We start from the raw sequence: 23,449 nt of genomic DNA, 5'->3' as shown, positions 1-23,449 counted from the left end.
GCGGTTCTTCTCCGATAGCCGGCAAAAATAAATTCGTATCGCCACTTTTGAAGAAATCCTTGTAAATTTCTATGTTTTCGCTTCAATTTAATTAAACTGATGTATTCATGTGATCGAATCGTCGTCTCTTTCACAAATCGCACCTTCCGTCAAAAAAATCGTCGTTCTTCCGCTCATTAATCCCGAAATCAAGTATTTTCAGCCAAAGAGCGACAAAAAAAAGATTCGAGAAACGGATCGGCCAAGCTGCGGAACTACTGGAAACGCTGGAGAAATCAATAAGTGAGTAATTTATCTATGAATAAATTCAAAAAGGAAAATCCAGAAATTGGTAAAAAGCAGGGGAGCCGCTGCCCAAATTTTCATTTGAAAAAGGGAAAATTTTTGGAATTCAGTTGAAAATCTGTCATTAAAATGTTAATTTCAGACACGGAAAGGTGCCAATGGAGGAGTCAAAGGAGAATGACGGGATGTCAGACGGAAATCTCTGCTGATGTTGGATGAACGACGAAAAAAGGGAAAATCCACGGATTCTGGTGACGAAATTCTCCATAAAAGGAAAGAAAAAGGACGAAAAGGACCGATGTTGGCTGAAAGGATATCTCGTGAACAGGAGCATGGAAATCGGAGAACCTGAGAAGTTCCAATCGACGAAGGAAAATAATTTCGAGGTATTAATTCAAAAAAAGTTTAAAAAATTTCGGAAAAGTATGGAAATTAGAAGAAATCTTGTCTTTTAAATTTAAAAGATAAATCTCATTTCGACAAAGAAAATTTTTGACGGAAAATAAACAATTTTGAATGAAAAATTGCGGATATAATTCGGAAAATTGCTGCAATATTATAATTATCGAATCGATAATTTTCAGATTGTGTGATCTAACGACGAGAGCAGCTACAAAGGCAACACAAAACGATCGGGACACAGTCGGAATGTGGAAAATCGCCAAAGAAGAGCACAAGACACGGGACGAGAAAATTTCAATTAATTCTAAATGAAGAATTGTGTTTTCAATGAAAATTTATTTATTTAAATAAATAAAAATAAATTAATTAATTTGGAGATCGAGCGTTATTTATGAAGGAATACTTGGAATGAAATGAATTCTCAGAATTAGGAAATGTTTTAACAGAATGAGAATAATCTTCAGATTCAGATTGTTCGGTGGAAAGGAATATTTTCGTAAAAAAGGGTCGAATTCTGAAAAAGGAAAATCAATTTCTAGTTCCGGAAAACAATAGAAATCTGCCAAATTGGAATCGGATGTCGAAGGAGCAATTTATTCTGAAATTGGAATAAAACCCTGAAAAAAAAAAAAAAAATTTTTTTTTTTTAAGAAATAAGGTCGTACACTAGAAGTTAGTAGGCTATTCTTCCGAAATTTACTGGAAGTCTAATTGAATATGAAGCATCATTCATATGAGTGATTTGGAAAATTCTCCCGATACTTACTGGGAGTCTTATGGGAAATTAGAAATTGGGAATTGGAACATTGAAAATTGAAATTGGAACATTGGAAATTGAAAATTTGGAGATTTGGAAACCTGGAAACCTGGAAAACTGGAAAACAGGGAATATGGAAAACCGAGAACTTGAAAAATGGATAACTGAAGCTGAATACAAGCATGAGTTTTTTTTTGGAAAATTCTTTCGATATTTACTGAAAGTCTTATGGAATGGAACATAGATGGATTAAAGGAACATGGAAACTCTTTCGATACCTACTGAAAGTTGTTATGTTACAGGGAGTCTTATGGAAAATAGGAATTAGCTAGATTGAGAGGATCCCCCTTTCTGCGGGAAAGGGCTTAATCATAGCAACTGGGAAATTCGGAAACGTTTCTGGTCGGGAACTTAACAACACCCGATGAAGAACTTGGAACTGGAGATAGGACAATCCAAAATGGAATTGATCTAAATAAATTGAATTAATCTAGATATCAAAGGTTCTAGTAAAATCAATATGGAAAAATCTGAGTTAATCGGTTATCAGAGAAATTGGAACAAGATCATATCCTATCAAATTAAAACCAGGTCGTGTCTGAATAAGAATAGAAGAGCAAAAGAGATGGAATACATTGAGAGAAAAGTTGCACGTACTCACAGTGGAACCTGTTGAAGCAATGATATCTGATCAATATCTATGCCAATCAGACCAACTGGAACATCATGATGATTCTAAGAGACTGCAGTAATCTTAAGATTTATTAGAGTTTTCGCCTTTTGTTTTCAAGTGTCTCTCATTCTTTTCTTTTTTTTTCTTACTTATTCTAATTTTGCCGGCCATATCGTGATAATTAAATTGCCCAGCAAGCGTCAGAATAATTATCATTTAATTTTCAGAGCTATCACTCAACTCGAACGACTATGGCGATTTTGAACGCGACTTTGAAGTCGCAGAAACAGCGTATTGGAAGAGGGGCAACTATTGCCAAGAAAACTTTGAAAGTCTCCCAAGAACTCTTGGTTGACTTGAAAGCTGGAATTTTCCAACCGGAACTGAAGCGTGACGAGATCCTGAAAACTCGTGCCGACGTGGTGGGGATTTTGGAATTTCTAGAGAATATTGAAAATTGGATCGCGGAGGAGATCCAACAGGACGCTGAAACATCAGCAAATGTGGAGTTGGTGGCTCAGTACACTAAATCCATGAAAGAGCATGCGACTCTGAAAGAGTATGAAGTGCTAGCGAAAAGATTGAAGTTGATGAAAACGGGACTGGAAGATGTCATTAAAAACCAAGAAGATTGGCAATCATTGCCAGCGACTCCGATTGGAAACAATGACGGAGATGATCAAGACAATGATCCAATGTCCGACGAAGCTCCAACTGTGACAGGGTTGAATCAGGAAAGTGATCAAGTGGGACCCAATCAAGTTACTCTCAATATGGAGTTAATTCTAGCTAGTATCAAATCTCTTGAAGATAGATTTAAAACTATGGAATCAATTCAGGGAACTGCAAAGGCGACCAAATGTGGAAAAGTTGGGTCTACGACCAAAAGTAATTCTGCCAACACGAAAGGAAAAGGATCGGGTAGCCGAAAGAAGGATTACACTCAGTCAGAAGACAGTAGTGAGGATTCTGATTCGAGTCAAAATTCCAGCAAATATTTGACGGATGCGTTTGAAGTCAGTGAAAGAAGTGATACGTCTGATTCTGAAGAAGAATCAAAGGCGAGAACTTCTAGAAACACGCGCCCTCAAAAACGCTATCTGAAGATGAAGCTCCAAGAGCCTAAAAAATTTGATGGAGTCAACAAGCTCGAATACGAAGAGTGGAAAGTAATTTTCATGGAGGGATACGGAGAAAATCCTGATCTCACGAAAAAATCGAAATTGATCCAATTGAAAGGATGCGTGACTGGAAGAGCCCAATCATTGTTGAACGGTCTTCAAATCACCGACAAAAATTACAAAGTGGCCTGGAAAATTCTGGATCATAACTTTTTGTCGAATGCTCGACCATTGGATGAAATTGAAAAGAGATTCAGAAACGCCAAGATTGATCAGAAAAACTATGATCAGATGAAACTGGACGTAGGTACTATCACATCATTGGTATATGATATGAAGCATCGTGGAATGAATGTGGATAGTCCATGGATTTATCAGTCAATAATTGGGAAGCTACCTGCTCACATCGCGGAGGACATTCTTATCAAAACTCAAAGCTCAAAATTCAATGGCGAATTCCATAAAGTTGAGAGATGGATCGATAGAAAAATCAACGCAAAAATGGCCATCAATGAGTATCGAAATGAAAAGAAAGGTCCAAAAGATTTTGAATTGGAAAATGATGTGAACCAGTTGGAAGCAAAAAATGAGAAGGGTAACCCCAAAGAAAATGGTCAACAGGGGTTTCGGAAAGAGGGAGGCCACCCGGGACAAAAAGGCCACAATAAATCTACATGCAGATTCCACAACAAAGGAGAAGACAACGGACATCCATTCTGGAAATGCTCCAAATCTGGTGAAGAAATTCTTGACATTGCCGTCAAACAAGGACTTTGCTTCATGTGCTTCAGCAATAAGCACATCAGCGACGAATGTCGGAGAGACAAGCTCAAGTGTCAAAAGTGTAAACGTGGACACAATACCATCATCCACGGACCAGTGGGAAAATGGTTCAGAGCAAACCAGAAGCCAAGACAGGAACCTCAGCAGTGGAACTACAAGCCAGGAACACACGGATACCTTCAGCAACAGGCAGGCGCAAACGGCGCTGGCCCGAGCGAGTCTCATTAGAGACCCGCTCGAACAAAACCTTATCGCTCCGAAAGGAGCGCAACAGTCAGCAGCTTATGCTGCTGACAAAGAGCCTGACAACACCAGGGCTCTATGTGAGGGGGGTGACGACATCGAAGAGCACGAAATTTCAGCTCTTGATGCAGAATTTTCCAGAAAGGGAGAAATGGCTTATTTACTTTTGAAAACCACAAATGGAAATGAGTTAATTGGTTTAATTGATACAGGAGCAAATTGTTGTCTAATTTCTGAAGAATCGGCAAAAAGAAATAACCTAGTAGTGGAAAAAACTGTTAGAATGAGATTGAAAGGAGTTGGTAGTGATGACGTATTTGTTTCCAACATTTACAAAGTGCCATTCAATAATAAAATATTGTACGCCAAAAGTTATAACAAACTTACATCAAAAGTCAGAACTTCCAAACTTGAAAAATTTGAAATTCAAATTCTTGAACAAATGGGAAAAGATACGAGTGCACTGGAAAAGTTGCATAACAGCAATGGGAAAATAATTGACATGATTTTAGGTACTGATATAATTTGGCAACTTTTTGAAGAAGCTGAATTCAAAAGAGTGAGCAATGAGAAAACCCTTGTGTGTACAAGCTTGGGTGAATTCATTATTCCGACTAGTTTCAGAACATTGAGAGGAGAAGAAATGGGTGAAGAAGTGTACACGAGCGAAGCATGGATAGAGGAAGAATTTGACTCGTGCAATCAGATAACAGAGATGGAAGAAGATGAAGCTGATTTATCTTCAACAGCTCTTGAAAAGATGTGGAGGTTAAACGTCTTAGGACTCGAGACTCCAGAATTGGCAAAAGAAGAACAGTCTCACATGGAAGACGTTTTGGCAGAATTCCAAAAAACAGTAACATGGGAAAACGGAAATCTTTTGGTGAAACTGCCCATGAATGGAAGTGAAATTCATTTAGAGAACAACCTACCGATTGCAATGCAACGATTGAAAAATCAGTTCTATAAACTTACATGATCTCCAGAAGTTATCAAAGAATATTATGACATTATCCAAAAACAATTGAAGTCAGGTTTTGTTGAAGTTTGTAGTGACATTCCACCAAAAAACAGATGTTTCTATATTCCACACATGACTGTAGTGAAACAAGATTCAAATACGACAAAGTTAAGAATGGTGTTGGATGCAAGTTCTCATATGAAAAACAAGTTGTCTCTTAATCAGTGTATCAAAAGTTCACCATCAATAATAAAGCTAATAACTGGAATTTTGATGCGATGCAGAGCTGGAAAATTTTATATGACGAGTGATATTGAAAAAGCTTTTCATCAAATTCGGTTGCAAAAAGATGACAGAGACTTCACAAGATTCGTTTGGGTAAAGGATCCGTCCAAAGGACCTGTTACAGACAATTTCATCACATACAGATTCACAAGGATTCCATTTGGATTATCATGTTCTCCGTATTTATTAGCGGCATCTATCCTAACGTACATGGAAAAATATCCAGCTGAAATCAATAAGCATTTGGAACAAAACTGTTATGTTGACAATATGATGTTCACAACGAACAATGAGTCTGAGTTAATAAATATGTACAAGGAGTCTAAGGAAGCAGCAAAAAAGTGGGGAATGAACCTCCGAGAGTATCAAACCAATTCGGAAAGTACATCTAGTGCTATTCCAGAGATGGACAGAGCTCCACAAAAGCCCAACAAAATTTTGAGTCACATATTTGATGCTCAAAAAGACACGATGACTCTGAAAATTCCGGTTCCTCCCAAGGATCAAAGACCAACAAAAAGAGAATTACAATCGTTTCTAGCAAAGTTTTATGATCCAATGGGAATTCTTACACCACTGACTGTAAGATTGAAATTATTTCTGCAATCTCTCTGGCCTACAAAGATCAATTGGAAACAAAAGATTCCAGAAGGTACAGAAAAGATTTGGGAAACAATTCGGAAACAGTTCCAACATCAACAGTTCACGTTCGCAAGAACATTGACACAAAATTTTGATTTCATCAGGTCAAAGCTCATAATTTTCAGCGATGCATCCAAAAATAGTTACGGACTAGCAGCATACATCAGATTCGAATATCCCGACAAAACTGTTAAAACATCCTTGATTATGGGAAAATCCAGAGTGAAACCGTTAAACAAAGATGTGCGGTATACAATTCCAAGATTGGAATTACTCGCCTTGGCGACTGGCACAAATTGTGCAATTTACATTCAAAAAGAGCTTCATACAAATATTCCATTTGAATCAGTAGAGTTCTTCTCGGATTCAATGATTGCTCTTGCCTGGACAACCACTCAGAAACCACTGAAAATCTTTGTCAGCCATCAAGTTCAGCTGATAAAAGAGAATTGCAAAATGTTGGGTGATCTAGAGATCAATCATAAACTACATTATGTTCGCACAGAAGATAATCCAGCGGACATGACAACTCGAGGAAAAAGTTCTAATGAATTATTCGAGTCGAAATTGTGGTTTCAGGGCCCAGAATTCTTGAATAAATCAGAAACAGAATGGCCACAACAGTGGACAGACAATTCTACTATCCCAAAATGTATTGCCAATGAGATAGATGAGGAAACAAGTGGTGAAAAAAAGAAAAGAAGTATTGGAAAAGCTGAAGAATACATGATCAATTTGTCAACAGCTACCGAAGAAAACGAAGAAACTCTTCCATTCACTTCCACAGTACCGTATGAAAAAACGAATTCATTATTCAAACTTATCAGAAGTACCAAGGCTGTCATGAAAGCAGCATCACTTTTCAGAAAGAACGCTGGTAAGCAGTGTACAGGAAAATTACTGAGAAATTTTTCAGCAGCTAAAGATGGAGTGGAAGGAAACGAAGACAGACGAAAGTCTGCACTGTATTACTTAATTATTGATCATTACAAAGATGCAGACTCAAAATCAGAATTCAAAATTGCAGCAGATCTCAAACCAATGATGGATAATTTTGGCTTGATAAGACATAATACGAGATTAGACAAGTCTAATTTACCACGAGATACAAAATTTCCAATTATTCTGTTGCGAGATCACAAGCTGACAGAAATGATAATGAGAGATATTCATTGGAGAAATAAGCATATCGGCACGGAGCAACTCTTCGCTGAGTGTCGGAAGACTTACTGGATTCCAAAAGGCAGGCAACTCGCAAGGAAAATTGTGAGCTCGTGCACAGTTTGTCGGAGAGCAGCAGGGAGAAAATACAAATATCCAGATATTCCACCTTTGCCGGAATGCAGAGTACAGAAATCTAGACCGTTTGAAAGAATTGGACTAGACTATTTTGGACCCATCTACTACAAGGCGAATGGAGTTGAACGAAAATGCTGGACATTAATTTGTACATGTCTGGTAACAAGAAATATCCATCTGGAACTGGTTTCAGACAATGGAACAGTCGAGTTTATTTTGGCTATGAGAAGATTCTTTGCCAGAAGAGGAACACCAAGAAAAGTTTTGCTTGATAATGCCAGAACTTTCAAACTGGGAGAGAAAATTTTCAATGGAGATATTCGAAGACTTGGCTCGGAATGTGAAGCATTCACGACCTTCCTGGATCAGAATCCAATGAATTGGGATTTTATCACTCCCTTGAGTCCTTGGAAAGGCGTGATCTACGAGAGACTGATTGCAATTGTCAAAAGACTACTGTACTCGTCCGGAGACACTGCCAAACTAAACTTCGTTCAATTATTCACAACAATGACAGAGATTGAAGCCATCGTTAATTCACGACCAATTACTCGCAATTCAGAAAAATTGACAGATTCACCAGTAATTAGACCAGCCGACTTTCTGAATCCAGGAGTCACTCTCGGAATATTACAAGATGATGTGATAGTTGATGAAGATTCTGTTGGAAAAGTAGAGCAATTGGCCAGACTTCACTTGGCAAAATTGAATAATCACCTTGAAGGATTATGGAAAGATTGGGGAGAATTGTACCTCACACAGCTCAAAGAAGCGCATAAACAAAACAGGCAATATACCAGAGTTGAACCAAAAATTGGGCACATTGTTATAGTAGAAGAAAAACTGCTACCAAGGCACAAGTGGCTACTAGGCCTGATTAGTGCGTTACACACAGCACCGAATGGAGATGTTCGTACCGTAACAATTCGATACAACAACAAAGATCTAGTCAGATCAGTGAACCAACTGGTTCCTATTGAAATGAATGAAGGTCTTCAAGACATTGAAATCAATCCGCAAGCAGAAGCAGCATCCAAAACTGAACCATCGAATCCAAAGAATTCAGAGAATTCAGAACAAACTGAGCACAAATCTTCAAATGACGAATGTGCACAGCCAAAAATTGAAGAAGTTGATACTGAATCGACTGATGAGTGTGATCTCAGAGAGAGATTACCAAGAAAAGCGAAACTCGGAGTTACTTATTACAACTGTGATCTGGTCTCCACTAATATTGCTTCGGATATAATTGGAAATAAGGATTCTATGATACCGGTTGAAAACCCACTTGACCAAGATGTCCCTTCAGGCCATCTTTTTGGGGCCGGGAGTGTCGCGAACGCGGAGAACCAAGAATAATTCTCCTTGTCGCCACTTTGTTACTTAAATTTATTTCCATTGATTTACACAATTATATCCATTAATTATCGTCTTCTTCTTCGTTTTCACACACCAACGGACTTGGAACGTTTGAACCGCCGCCAACTACAGTACATCAGACCCCCCACGTCGTGCTCGCCTGCACATCTAACCGCCATCGACGCACGCCGCCCGGGAGAATTCTTGAGTGTGGTCCTAAATTCCGTCGCCGTTTAGTCGTTCTTTTTTATTGCTCCGTCCCCTTTATTTTGGCCCGTTTCTGTGTGATTTGTGTGCTGTTTGACTAACCAGCACACGGAGATAAACGATTATTTAGCACATACCTGTACTGTTGTTATTTGGGAATTACGGGTTTTGGGTGGGCCGTTTTTAGGAGCTATCGCTCCGCAAAAACACTGATTAAAATCAAATTTACAGTAGCCCATTGCGGACAACTGTAGTTTGTAGCATATCAATTGAAAAATTCAGCAGATCAGAGGTCGAAAATCAGAAGCCTGTGTATTTTTTTCTAAAATATGTTTCAAAACTATAAAAGTTATTTTTTTTGTTGGTATGTCAGAAATAAGACTCATCACAAAACCTTCCATTCAGCGAGCCGATTCGAGAACGTTTTTCAGATTTTTTCTTTCAATTTTTCAAAAAAAAAGTTCAAATTTTCCCCATTTTTCCGAGAAACTTGGCTGCTTCAAAAAATGTTTTGGGGACTTATTGAACTCTTCAAACTGTGCAAAAAAAATTTAATAAAAACAACATAATTTGCGCAACGATACACTTTATGCAACTTTATGCAACTTCATGCAACGATCCGCAACGAATCGATAACTTTTCAGAATATTTTTTTTGAAAATAAAAAATTTTCTTTTCCTCTATTATTTAATCATTGTCAAGATAGTTGATCAAAATGTATCTCTAAAATCCCGGAAAATTTCAAATTCGCCGCGAAGCTACGACACTCCGAAATAACGCCGCGCGCTGTGTTTATCGTGCATTTTTTCTTACTTTTTTTTTCATTTTTTTTTCCTCATTTTTTTTCTTTTTCGCTGTTAATTTCATGTTTTTTCTTAATTTTTTTGTTAAATTTGGTGGAAAAATAATAATTTTTGTTTTTTTTACCGAAAGTTCATAGAAATTTTTATTAATAACATTAGATGTCCACATTAATTCTTTGCCCGGTCATTTTTGTGTTTAATCTAATTTCGCGATTATTTTTCACTTTTTAAATATTTTTCAGCACGGACAGCAGGTGATGCCCGCTGGACAACACTCCTGGGACAAGGAATCGACGTGAAAAGGTAAAAATTCATTGCGAATTTCGAAAATTTTAAAATTCAATTTTTTTTAAATTCACTAAAAATACATATTACGAATTCTCATTCAATTTTTTTCAAGTTTTGAAACATTGAGAGATTTTTTTTTTGACTTGTAACCTTGAGGTAAAAAACGATTTTTATCGATTTTTCGCTGAAAATTTCTGTTGAAAACCCACAATTTACGGTGCGGCAATCCCTCAGCGCGGACAAAGAAATTTCTACAGTAGTATTTTTCTTTGGATAATTGAGTGGACCGCGAACATTTTTTATAGGCAATAAATATTTTTTATGGATGTTTTCGACGGGTCGGGCGGGGTGGGAAATTTTGAGAAATTGATTAAAATCACGTCATTTGCAAGAACTTTTTCGAGTGAAACATCAGTTTTCGGTAAATTTCTAAAATTAAGTATTTTCAAACTAAGTATACTTTTTGATGTTTCTAATTTTTTCCAGAGGTTAGGAACTTTCAATATATAATTTTAGTAGGTTTTCAGAAAGCAATTTTCAAGAACATATAAATTTTTGCATATTTTAGGCATTTTTTTCATTATTAGAACCATGCAAAATTGAAATTCCAGAAAAACTGCAATCATTTTATTTGTCTTTTAATGTTGAGAGTTTTGATTGAGTTTTATTTTTAAGATCATCTAATTATGTCGTTTCAGTCATTCAAATTCGAACTTTCTATCGTTTTTCACTTAGAAAAAAATTTAAAGAAATCGAGTATAATAATTTTGTCTGAAAAGTTATAGAAAATTTCAGTCGCTATTTCTGGGTCTCCGTTCCCGCTCTTTTCCGCCAATTGGCGACAATTTCCAGTATAGAAAGTGTTTTTACTTCAAACACTTCTATACATTTTCAAATGTTTTTTTTTCACTTGTTGTTTTGTTGTATACTAATTTTTAATCTTAAAAGGAAAAATGTTCAAAAAGGCGGAAGTAATGCCTAACATCAGCCAACCGGTTGAAACAAAGGATCCGGAGCAGTATCTGGTGGCAGTCGATGCTCAAAAATCGATAACTTCGAACCGAAAAGTTGAATGTCGGCACTTGCCCAATTCGTGGGCAAAATCGTGAAAGTAGATGTGTCGGATGCCGAGCAAACTTGGAGTTTGCAACGTTGTGGAGGGATCCATTGGCTGAAGGAGAATCGGGAGAACTGGATGTTCTTACCCGCATCGAGGTTATCGATCCTTTTGGACGACACTACAAACTACAAAAGTTTGCATGGAAGAGCAGCAAAAGCAGCTGAGTTCGGAGGCTATAGCAACAAAAGACATGGTGCATCGACTAAATAATTTTTGGCCAAAATTTAAAAAAAGTAATATGTCATTTTTCGCTAAATTTTCCGCAATTTTTTGTTGAAATGCTCGTCAGTGTTGTGTGAATGGGTAGCCTTTAGGCTGGCATGTCGCGCAATAACCATGAAATGATCTGAAATGCTTGAAAAGAATAAGCGGCAAAGGCACTGTGGTTGCCGAGGGACTGTCTGGCGACGACTCGGACCCAGGGTCCGAGACGGAAAGCCAGAAGCTTCTCTATGGCGAAAATGATGGAGATGATGAAGAGAGGCGCAAGGAAGCCATGAGGGTCCACCAAGGGGACATGGCTGAGCAAATAGATGCGGTAGACCAGACCGTCTACAATATTGAAGCCCAGACAGGGACGGCAACCCTCGCGAGCCAGGTTGTAACCTTTGCAAAAGTGAGGGACGTCGAAACCAGGGTAAGGGACTGCCAGTTGCTGCAAGAAGATATGATCGTGATTCTGACGAAGTTCATGAAGAATGAGACAGAAAAGCGAGAAAATTGCTCGGAGACTGGACTTGATCCTGAAGGTAGCTGGTGGTGATGATCAAACAGGAGCAGCATCAAGATGCTCAGCAATAGAGCTATTGGAGAAAGTCACAAAAGAGTTGGACTGCGTCGTCAGAAGTGACCTGACGCCACCGCAAAAACTCGACTGCGTGAAGACTTTTGACTTTTGTGCAAATTGACGTACATGTACGCCAACTCAATGCCCTTGCTGACAGAAATGAAGATGTTTGCAAACATCGCAATGAGGGCTGTCAAGGTCATTCATAACATTCCAGTTAGAGGATCGCCTCTGGAATATATCCAGATTCCTGTGAAAGACGGAGGATTAGGAGTCGCATGCCCCAAAACTACATGTATGATCACTTTTCTCGTCTCTACACTGAAGAAGCTCTGGTCCTCAGATGACTATATCAAGAATCTGTATACGTCGTACGCTGTAGAAGTAGTCAAACAAAAGACTGGAAAGAAGAATGTGGATTTGGAAGATATTGCTGAATTTCTCAACGTGGAACGAAGGATATACAGATCCAACTTCGGATACAACTGTTTTTCCAGATTGCGTGATGTGATCAGAAACTTGTCGGTGATTGGAAACGCCCCACTGCACAAGGTTAAAGTGGTCAGAAATGGCAAACTGGCTTTATCAGTTCAAGCAACCATTTCGAACGCAGAAAGACTGTACACGGATGCAGACATCCACAAACTGCAACAGTACCTGAAGGAGCTTGTGAACAAGGCACTCAAGCTCAGATTCACAGAAGGAAAGCCTGTGAAAAGCGAAGTGGTGAGAGTGGTGCAGCAGAATCCAGGCAGCAATAAATTTGTCAACCATGGAGGGTACCTACCACTGGCCTGCCACCGTTTTGTGCATAGGGCCCTGCTCAACCTTCTGGCTTGCAACTACAACTCGTTCGACCAGACACGAAGAAAGGAGTACAGAAGGTGTCATAAGGAAAATGAAACTCGATGGCACATCTTGCAATGCTGCAACTTTGCTCTGCCGAGATAGATCACGGAGAGTTATGACGCAGTCCTTCAAAAGGTGAAGCAACTCATCAAAGTAGGGGGAGAAGAAGGACTGGACAATGACGATCGACGAAGCACTACCAGGCTTCAGCCGGTGGAAAAAAAGTAATACTGGCGGCTGTCACCTGCCTTTACGAACATGGAACCGAAGCGATGAAACGAAGTTGAAAAGGGAACGTGGAAAAATACGAAGCTGGCTTCAACCACATGCGCAAAATGAGAATCAAGCTGTCTGTCCTGTCGATCGTCATTTGGCTTCCTTGAAAAGCGTCATCCCAGAACTCTGTGCCACAGTAATGGAACAGAGCAAAAACGCTTTCTGGAATCACATCTTTGGAGATAAATACACCGACGTCCCCACAGAACTTGGACATAGGAAGCCGAAAGGAAACCAGTGGAATAAGGAGGCACCGCATGCCCCTCGACGATCCACTGGCAACTAGCTCCTCAAAATTCCAAGTCAAGCCTAAAGAACTCTGAGACTCCAACCAACTCAAATAGTTCACGGCGTTCCACCTTGCCCCTGTTTTAAATTCTACTAAAACAGGGGCCTCGGGTTTTGAAACTTCCAATCGGGAGTTGTAGGATGGATCGAGAACCGATTGCCCGAGGACACTCTACAAATTTGGACCAATGTGCAAATAACAATGGAAATACTGGTTAAGTTTCATCCCCAAAAACTAACAACAACCTACCCACGAGCCAAAGACCAGCGGCAGAGGAACCTTCCACCCAAACCCGCTACCCAAGGGAACAGGGCAATCACTGGCACAAAGATAGAAAGCCATTTCCGAGAGGACAGAAGCCGAAGAATCACCGGAAGATCCAACAATTCAGCACAGCCGAGTCAACAAAGTTCCCATGCCCAAAACCCGCCGTACCTAGAAGAAACCATAGCATTTACAAAACATCCAGAGCAACAACCAAATTAGAAGAGCGGCAGAGTAAGAAGCAGTATGGTGTCCATGCTTGGGGGCCTAAACGCCAACTCGAATTAGTCAGCGTTGAGGACAAGGTGGCAACAGTAAGAACAGTCTATCCGACAGATGAAATTCTAGGATGCTACTCGAAAAGCTGTGAAATTAAATCCAAAGCTGGCATTGGAGCAGAGGATCTTAAGTATCTGAGCCGCCATATCAAAGAAGCCCATGGATTTCGAACTAACAATGTGGAATATGCCAAGTTGAATCGGGAAAGGGTGCAGAAGGCCATAAGTGGATGGGAGCCCACATGTTGGGAATGCACGGAATCACTGCCCAGAAAAGGATTCAAACCTACCACAAATGCATTGGAGCTAAAGTGGCAGAAAGACTGGAAGCTGCCGCTCCGTCACTTGCGATGCCCAAAAAACTTCCCCAGGATACATCGAACAATTCAGGAAAGACGCCGCTGAAGGATAACGACCCTCCAATCAAGGTGCATCAAACAAGAAGCGCCGTCAAGAACTCTCTACAAAAAACAGCACCACAAGTGGTCAAAGGTGTACCTCAATATGCCTCCATCTTCCAAAAGAGCTCCAGAGCTCGGAAGAGCCTGGCAACACTATGTGAAGTCAACAGCCCAAAGAATGCACATTCACCGCATCTCAATGAGCCAATCCCACAAAGGGAAACACCAAGAAAGCTCGAGGAAAATCAAAAGGACAAAGCCATGGATCCGCAAAAAGAAGAATTAATTGATCTGGATGATTCGGTAGAATCAGTCGAAGCCCCAAAGATCAAAAAGCGGTTCAACACGTGGTACCTGGATCATGAGTCTTCCCGTGAAGCATGGCTAGACGACGCTACTGTCCACTGGTACATATCGTTCATGTGCAGGGAAAGCAAAAAGTACGCTGCTCTTGACCCAATCCTATGGAGCATGTACAAAATTAAAGGCCCTGAGTACATCATGGAAGAACTGCAGGACGCAATCACATACTTCTTCCCAATATGTGAAGGCGATCACTGGGTACTCCTGATACTCAGCGGGAAATATTATTACTTCGCAAACAGCTTCCACCAAGAGCCGAGAGGAGCAATAAAAACATTCATCAACGAAACTGGCAAAATCTGGAAAGAGTTCAACACGCCAGTGCCCTTCCAAAGAGATAGCTACAACTGCGGCATCCACGTGTGTCTGGCAGTCAATGCTATTATGGCAGGGAGCAAATGGCACACTGAAGAAGATGTGGAGAAATTTAGAGGACGGATGAAGAAAACCCTTCTGGAAGAAGGGTACGAACTGTACTCGGTAAGAAACCTTGGAGTCCCGTTTCAAGCTGTTGTGGTGGATAAAATGGATTACAAGGAGGCCACTGCCAAAAGGAGCTATGCGAAGGTGCTTGCAACCCCAAGCCCGCCCGCCAAAAGGCCCGATTGTAAAAGCGATGTGAAGCTGACTCAGCGCAAGGAGTACGATGGAATTAGTGAGGCGGTCAAACCAGAAGTGAGCACAATCTCCCCGAAGGACATGGATCGCCAGAAGGACATCAAGCGTGCCTCGCCACGTAAAACAAATTCTGTGGGCAAACTGTCTCCGAATGGATTCGTGAAAGTTAGCCAAATTGCCCATCCTGTGCCACTAATGAAATATAAAAACCCAGTGTACACAAAACCTCCTCCGAAATATCAACTCTCCAGGACACCACTTGTAACCAATGGTAAGAAAAAGGAGAAACAGCGTCAAGTTCCGAGTGGAAAACCGGATGTGCTGAAGTCCAAGGTCAGAGGGTGGCTCCAAATTCAACTGGACTCTTACGAAAAAGAGGGAGGAACTTTTCAACGCCTGGAATGGCTTGCTGGTCTCTTAACCGCTGCAATTCATAAAGCAGCAGCAGGCGATGAGACAATGGTGGACACTATATGCAAGCGCTATCCACCATTGGAAGTCAAGGCTGGTGAAATGTGTACGCAGACTGATCCCAAAAAGAGAGGAAACCATAAGCACCCTCAAAATGGGAATCAGGCTAAGATTCTACCGGCACAGGAACTCCAACGCACTAACACAGGTTCAGAGAATTGTACTGGATGGATGGAGCGGGCAAGAACTTTAAACAAGATTGTGGGTACGGTGGATAAAAAGTGCAGAATCCCCATTGAAGAACTGGAAAACTTCTTCAAGAAGACCACCTCCCATACGAATGTACCAATAAAAACACTAAAAGAATCTTGCTCCATGATCCCACAACTCAAGATTGGACAAGAAATTGTAGAGCCGTTCACTGGAAAAGAGGTTGTCGATGCACTGGAGAGGACAAAGGACACGGCGCCAGGAGCCGATGGTCTGCGGTACCACCATCTAGCATGGTTCGATCCAGATGGACAGCTACTGAAAATAGTATTCAATGAGTGCCAGAAACATCGAAAAATTCCATCTCACTGGAAGGAGGCTGAAACCATCCTCCTATACAAAAATGGGGATGAAGCTAAAGCCGAGAATTGGAGACCAATCAGCAAGATGCCAACGATCTATAAATTGTATTCAAGCCTTTGGAATCGTCGAATCAGAAAGGTTCCGGATGTATTGAGCAAGTGCCAAAGAGGATTCCAAGAACGAGAAGGGTGCAACGAAAGTCTGGGCATTTTGAGATCTGCCATCGACATAGCAGAAGGTAAGAAGAAGAACCTTGCTGTTGCATGGTTAGACCTCACTAATGCCTTTGGATCGGTGCCCCATGAGCCCATTGAGCACACTTTGAAGGCTTACGGATTCCCTCCAATGATAGTCGACATTATCAAGGACATGTACAAAGGAGCATCTATGATAGTGAAAAACAGCACAGAAGGAAGCATCTTGCAAGTTCGTCAGGACACCAATGTCTCAACACCAACATCAAAATACTGGCTTTCGCGGATGATATGGCCATCCTTTCCACAACTCCGGAAAGACTCCAAAGTGAGTTGAAAAAACTGGACAGTGATTGCACACCGCTTAATCTCATCTTCAAGCCGGCGAAGTGTGCAACTCTGGTGATCGAGAGGGGAGTCGTCAGGGAGATTCCAGTAAAGCTGAAGGGTCGTCCGATCAAGACTCTGAACAAGGAAAGCACCTACAAATATCTCGGGATCCAGACTGGTGCCGGTGCCAAAGTGTCCACCATGGGCCTTCTCGAGAAAGTGACAAAAGAACTGGATTGCATCGTCAGAAGTGACCTGATCCCGCCACAAAAACTCGATTGTGTAAAAACCTTTGCTCTGTCTAAGCTCACGTATATGAATTCCAATTCGATGCCACCCATCACCGAAATGAGGAAATTCGCAAATATCGTGATGAGAGCAGTTAAGGTGATCCACAGCATCCCAATTCGTGGTTCTCCTCTGGAGTACGTACAGCTGCCAATAAAGGACGGAGGGCTGGGTGTTCCATGCCCAAGAATCACCAACATGGTAACGTTTGTTGTCTCGACGATGAAGAAGTTGTGATCGACCGACAACTACATCAGAAACCTGTACATGTCGTTCGCGGAGGAAGTTGTCAAAATGGAGACAGGCAAGATGGAGGTCAATTTGGAAGATATTGCTCAACGTGGAGCAGGTCCAACTTTGGTTACAACTGCTTCTCGAAGTTGAGAGAGGCGTTGAGGAACCTAGCAACAGTCGGCGATTCACCACTCTATAAAATCAAGATAGTGGTGAAAAACCAGAAGTTGGCAGTGCTGGTCCAAACAACAAAGGATAGTAATGAGAAGTTGTTCACGGAGGATGGAATGAAGAAGATGCAACGGACACTGAATGAACAGGTCAGCAGAGCGCTCAAGCACCGCTTTCACACTACTAAACTGGTAAAAAGCGAAGTGTCAAGAGTCGTTCAGCTACACCCCCAAGCAACAAGTTTGTCTCTAGAGGAGGCAAACTGGGTCTTGCATGTCACCGATTTGTGCACAAAGCTCGCCTGAATCTTCTAGCATGCAACTACAACATTTATGACAAAACCCAGCCTAAAAATTGTAGAAGATGTGGTTATGACTACGAGACACAATGGCACATACTGCAAAGCTGTAATTTTGGACTTCCAAGGAAAATAACCGAACGACACGACGCCGTTCTCCACAAGGTGAAGTCGCTCATTGAACAGGGCTCCAAAAAACACTGGGATATGACGATCGATGAAGAATTGCCAGGGACTAGCAGACTCCGCCCAGATATCTGCCTCAAAAGCCCTGATGGCAAACAAGTCATCTTGGCTGATGTCGCGTGCCCGTATGAGCATGGTGTAGAGGCGATGGAAAGGAGTTGGCAGGGAAAAATCGACAAGTACGAGACAGGATTTGCCCACCTGCGAAAAAGTTGGTATGGAAAGACAATTCATACTATTATGCAAACAGTTTGCACCAAGAGCCACGTGGCCCGGTCAGGGACTTCATCAATGACTCAAAACGGGCTCGGAAGGAGTTTAAGGTGCAAGTACCTCTTCAAAGAGACTCCTTTAACTGTGGAGTGCATATCTGTTTAACGACCAACTCGATTATGGCAGGAGGCAAATGGCACTCGGAAGAAGATGTCAGAAACTTCAGAAAAAGACTGAAGAAGACACTCCAGGAAGAAGGCTATGAGCTATACTCGGTCAATAGTTTGGCTATACCATTCCAAGCCCCAACTGCTGAGCCAATGGACTACAAAGAAACAAGATGCAAAAGAAGCTACGCAAGTGTTCAAATAAGCCCGCCGGCCAAAAGACCGGACTGCAAACCTGACAACATATCCGTACCAACCAAGGATTGTGCTGCCAATGGTAGCCCGCAGGAAAATGGCCTAAATGAATCTCCTGAAGAGATCAATACGGAACATGTCGTCGTCGCAGAAAAACCTGCAAACAACATCAGTCCAAGGTGTCGGAGCACCTCGGAACTGCTGTTTGAGATGGTGAAAGCCACAGCCAGCAGTGGAAGAAGCAGCTTGGTCAGCATGACGCAGGATGAGTTCATCCGAACCAGCACAATCGCCGAGGCAGTCCCCCTAATGAGCATAAAACTCCCACCAAGGGAGTTGCCCAGGAAAATTCTGCCACCAATTCCCCCCAGAAAGCCAACCCAAACCAATGGAGGTCAACAGGGTAAGCAACAAAAGGTGCCTATAGGAAAACCAGACACCCTAATTGCTAATGTCCGGAACTGGTTCAACAACCAACTTGAGTCGTATGCGATGGAGGGTCGCAGCTTCCAACGACTGGAATGGCTGACGGAAGTACTCACTGCGGCGATACAAAAAACAGCAGCAGGAGATGAAGGTATAGTTGATACCATTTGCAAACGGAACCCGCCACTTGAAGTTGCGAAGGGTGAAATGTGCACCCAGACCGAAAACAAAAGGAAAATGACCAACAATGCAGCAAGAATTGCGGACCCAATCCAGAGTAGCAAGGGAGCTGGTGATGTGAAGGCATCGTACTGGAAAGAGAGGGCTCGCACCTACAACAGGATTATTGGTAGCAAGGAGGAACTCTGCAAAATTCCCATCGATCAACTGGAGGATTTCTTCAGAAAATCCACGTCCCGCACCAACGTGCAGGAGTCGATCATGAAGGAGAAAAGTTCCAAAATTCCTGCTCTCGAGATAGGTAACTGGATGGAGAAGAAGTTTACCGGAAAGGAGGTGGCGTTCGCTCTGCGGAAAACAAAAGACACCGCGCCGGGTGCAGACGGACTGCGATACCACCACCTTCAATGGTTTGATCCCAGAGGTGAGTTATTGGCGAAGGTATACAACGAGTGCCAACGACACAGGAAGATCCCAAATCACTGGAAGGAGGCCGAGACCATCCTGCTGTATAAAAATGGAGATCAGTCAAAACCAGAAAACTGGCGGCCAATAAGCCAAATGCCCGTCATCTACAAACTTTATTCCAGTCTGTGGAACCGGAGAATCAGGGCCGTACCGAACGTGTTGAGCAAATGTCAACGAGGATTCCAGGAGCGCAAAGGTTGCAATGAGAGTGTAGCAATACTCAGAACAGCAATCGACGTGGCCAAAGGAAAACGAAGAAACCTGGCGGTGGCATGGCTGGATCTGACAAACGCGTTTGGATCCATCCCGCACGAATTGATTGAGTACGCGCTGACAGCGTATGGATTTCCGCAAATGGTCGTCGATGTGGTCAAAGATATGTACCGGGGAGCATCAATGAGGGTAAAAAACGCCACAGAAAAAAGCGACCGAATCCCAATAATGTCTGGTGTAAAACAAGGCGACCCCATCTCACCAACACTTTTCAATATATGTCTGGAAACTGTGATTAGAAGACACCTGGAGTCTGCAAATGGTCACCAGTGCCTCAAAACAAGAATTAAGGTACTGGCGTTCGCCGACGACATGGCGATTCTAACGGATTCCCCCGACCAGCTCCAGCGAGAACTGGCAAAGCTAGACAAGGATTGCACGCCCCTGAATCTTATTTTCAAACCAGCAAAGTGTGCGACACTGGTGATTCAAAAAGGAGCTGTACGGAGCGCATCAATCAAGCTCAAAGGAAACGCCATCCGATGTCTAGACGAGAACACCACGTACAAATACCTGGGCGTCCAGACTGGCTCGTCAGCAAGAATATCAGCAATGGACCTACTGGAGAAAGTCACGAAAGAGCTGGAATGCGTGGTCAAAAGTGACCTGACGCCGCCGCAAAAGCTGGATTGCTTGAAAACTTTCGCGCTCTCAAAACTAACATACATGTACGGAAACTCGATACCACTGATCACGGAGATGAAGATGTTTGCGAATATCGTAATGCGCGGAGTCAAAGTGATGCATGGGATCCCAGTCCGAGGGTCGCCACTGGAGTACATCCATCTTCCAGTGAAGGATGGAGGGCTCGGTGTAGCATGTCCCAAGACAACCTGCATGATTACGTTCCTTGTCTCAACTCTGAAAAAACTCTGGTCAGATGATGAATACATCAAAACATTATTCACATCACTGGCGGAAGAAGTAGTAAAGAAAGAGTCAAAGAAGAGCACAGTCACTATGGATGATATAGCCGACTATCTCAACGTCGAGGAGAGGATCAATAGGAGTGAATTTGGCTACAATTCCATTACGAGACTGCGGGACGTGATGAGGAACTTGGCCATCACTGGCGACTCCCCACTTCACAAGCTGAAAATGGTAGCAAAGAACGGGAAAATCGCTTTGCTCGTCCAAGCCACAAGCGAAAACACGGAAAGGATCTACACGGAAGAAGATGCGAAAAAGCTGCAGCGCTCACTGAAGGATCAAGTGAACAAAGCACTCAAACATCGATTCAACACCACCAAAGTAGTGAAAAGTGAAGTCGTTCGTGTCGTACAACAGCATCCAGCGAGCAACAGGTTTGTCACAAAAGGTGGCAACCTGAGCCTTGCGTGTCACCGCTTTGTGCATAAGGCACGTCTGAATCTACTGGCCTGCAACTACAACAACTACGACAAATCCAAACCAAAAGTCTGTAGGCGTTGTGGGAAGGATCTGGAGACTCAGTGGCACATACTGCAAAACTGTCCGTTTGGTTTCTCAAAGAAGATCACTGAGAGGCATGATGCCGTCCTACACAAGGTCAAAACTCTCATTGAAAATGGTGGAAAGAAAAATTGGACAATGAAGGTCGATGAAGAACTTCCAGGATTCAGCAGACTCCGTCCAGATATCTGCCTCAAAAGCCCCGATGGTAAACAAGTCATTTTGGCCGATGTCGCGTGCCCGTATGAGCATGGTGTAGAGGCGATGGAAAGGAGTTGGCAGGGAAAAATCGACAAGTACGAGACAGGATTTGCCCACCTGCGAAAATCGGGAACCAAGCTGACCGTCCTCCCGATTATAATCGGGTCACTTGGTTCATGGTGGAAACCGACAGGCGACAGTCTCAAGGAATTGGGAATCAAGGGAAGCGTGATCAACAGTGCTATTCCAGAACTCTGTGCCACTGTTCTCGAGCACAGTAAGAATACGTACTGGAATCGCATTTTCGGTGAAGCGTACATACCAAATCCAATGCGAAACGGACACGCGAAACCTGCTGGAAATGGATGGAAAAAGGAAAGAATGCAGAAGGCCCCCGTAAGGGCTACCAACTAGCCCCCAGGGCACGCCGCACGCCAAAAGTCCTGGCTTCAACCTGCAACACTTCATCGGGCTTCAATCAACGCCACCAACTTTCCACTCTCTTCCCCCAAAATTCTTCCCATGTGGGGAAGTCCTGTTCTTGTAAGCTCTCCGGAGGCTGCACGAGCAGAAGAAATTCTTCTTTCTGACAAGGTCAGAAGGAAGTCCTGTTCTTGAGGCGTCCATCTCGGGCGTCATAGGAGAGATCAGATGCACCTTCTAGCAGGAGCTAGAAGGGCTGCCCTGTCTTGAGATCCCCACGGGGGTCAATAGACGGGAGGGGCTGCTGGCTTTCTCTTCTGAAGAGGAAGCACCAATCCGGAGATCCTTAGGGGTCAAAGGATTAAAAGGCAGCAGGTCAAATTCTCCTCACTGACTTCGGTCAGAGAGGAGTCCCGCCTTGGAGACCTCCCCGGGGAGGTTGCTGAAGAGGCGGAAGCTCCTTCTAGCAAGAGCTAGAGGGAGTTCCCAGTCTTGAAACCCTTGCGGTTGATGATGGAATGGAAGAGTACTTCGGTACTGCTCGTTGCTCTCTCTGCGTTTTACTGCCGAGGGCCGGATTTGCTCGAATCGCGAAAGGTCTTAATCGACCATTCAAGATGACGGCTTATCTAAGGTCCGAAAGCAGTTGGGAAAGTAACGTGTTCTCCTGCCTTTCAAGTTGAATGGTCGTTTTACTGTTTGGGATAGCTGACTTGATGCTAGTATGCTTCATCTGTGGATGACGCTCCCCAAGCAGTCAAGTAGACTTGGAAGGTGCCCTCGCCCTAGTTAGCTCTTAGACCTTATGGGTCGCCATGGTTTTGGACGGGTATGCTTGCCGGAACCGAGTCGTGTTTCTTAGAACCAACCTCGACGAGGCGAAAGCTTGCACAAGATAGCACAATTGTGGTAGGGCCGACTAGCAAATGAGCCCCTTAGGGGGTTACGCCTTGGCGATAGTGAGGACAATTGGCATTGACGGGTGCTTCGGCACTAGGCAAAGGCGCCACCACACTGTCCAATCTCTAAAAAGTTCACATTCATCGAAGAACTACCGGAACCAACCACACATGTGTTGAAACCTACACGGTGGAAGGGAAAGGCAAGCTTCGTTGGAACGAAGAGAATGGATAGGTTCCCCTTCTTGATGGCCGTGAGGCTTAGGATGGACGGGAAGGCCGCGAGGCCTCAGGCGGGTAACTCGGCCAGACGCTAGTTGATCTTCGGATCACGACAGCCCTGGCTAAGAGGAACCCTGGATGGAGTGTGAAGGATGGGCGGGTAGGGGGTTAAGCCTGTTGACAGACCACCGACTGCAGTCACAAAATCAGTGATTATGCGGGTGGACCAATCTGTTGGCGGGTGTTTCCCTCTACCTGACCCCGCAATATGGTATGTACGATCCTCGGATCTAAAATTCATAATGGCCCACCA

At 42.8% G+C, this 23,449-nt stretch overlaps 1 protein-coding gene, 2 non-coding genes and 1 pseudogene across 4 annotated transcripts; 3 read left to right on the top strand and 1 right to left on the bottom strand.

Annotated features, from left to right (window-relative positions):
* The first annotated feature begins 196 nt into the window (after positions 1–196).
* On the top strand, positions 197–1,057 carry F40D4.17 (uncharacterized protein). Its single transcript, NM_001269804.3, has 3 exons — positions 197–282; positions 428–671; positions 870–1,057. Exons 2-3 carry the CDS (start codon positions 501–503, stop codon positions 876–878), a joined length of 180 nt encoding a protein of 59 aa, NP_001256733.1. The 5' UTR covers positions 197–282; positions 428–500; the 3' UTR covers positions 879–1,057.
* Positions 1,058–2,364: 1,307 nt separating this feature from the next.
* Positions 2,365–8,806, top strand: F40D4.14 (annotated as a pseudogene). Its single transcript has one exon. A coding segment is annotated over exon 1 (6,442 nt).
* A 6,055-nt stretch (positions 8,807–14,861) lies between these two features.
* Positions 14,862–14,963, bottom strand: mir-257. Its single transcript, NR_002405.2, has one exon. It is a non-coding gene; the product is annotated as a pre-microRNA mir-257 (primary transcript).
* Positions 14,964–20,391: 5,428 nt separating this feature from the next.
* Y102A5D.22 lies at positions 20,392–20,466 on the top strand. Its single transcript, NR_102107.1, has one exon. It is a non-coding gene; the product is annotated as an Unclassified non-coding RNA Y102A5D.22 (non-coding RNA).
* Positions 20,467–23,449: the final 2,983 nt, after the last annotated feature.

This window comes from Caenorhabditis elegans, chromosome V (assembly GCF_000002985.6).
Source record: "Caenorhabditis elegans chromosome V".
Lineage (NCBI taxonomy): Eukaryota > Metazoa > Nematoda > Chromadorea > Rhabditida > Rhabditidae > Caenorhabditis > Caenorhabditis elegans.
The sequence above is the reverse complement of the archived record's forward strand: the minus strand, read 5'-3'. Positions and strand labels throughout refer to the sequence as shown.

What these genes read in the sequence shown, in the direction of transcription:
- F40D4.17 (NM_001269804.3), top strand. Translation starts at nt 501, where the DNA reads ATGAACGACGAAAAAAGGGAAAATCCACGGATTCTGGTGACGAAATTC.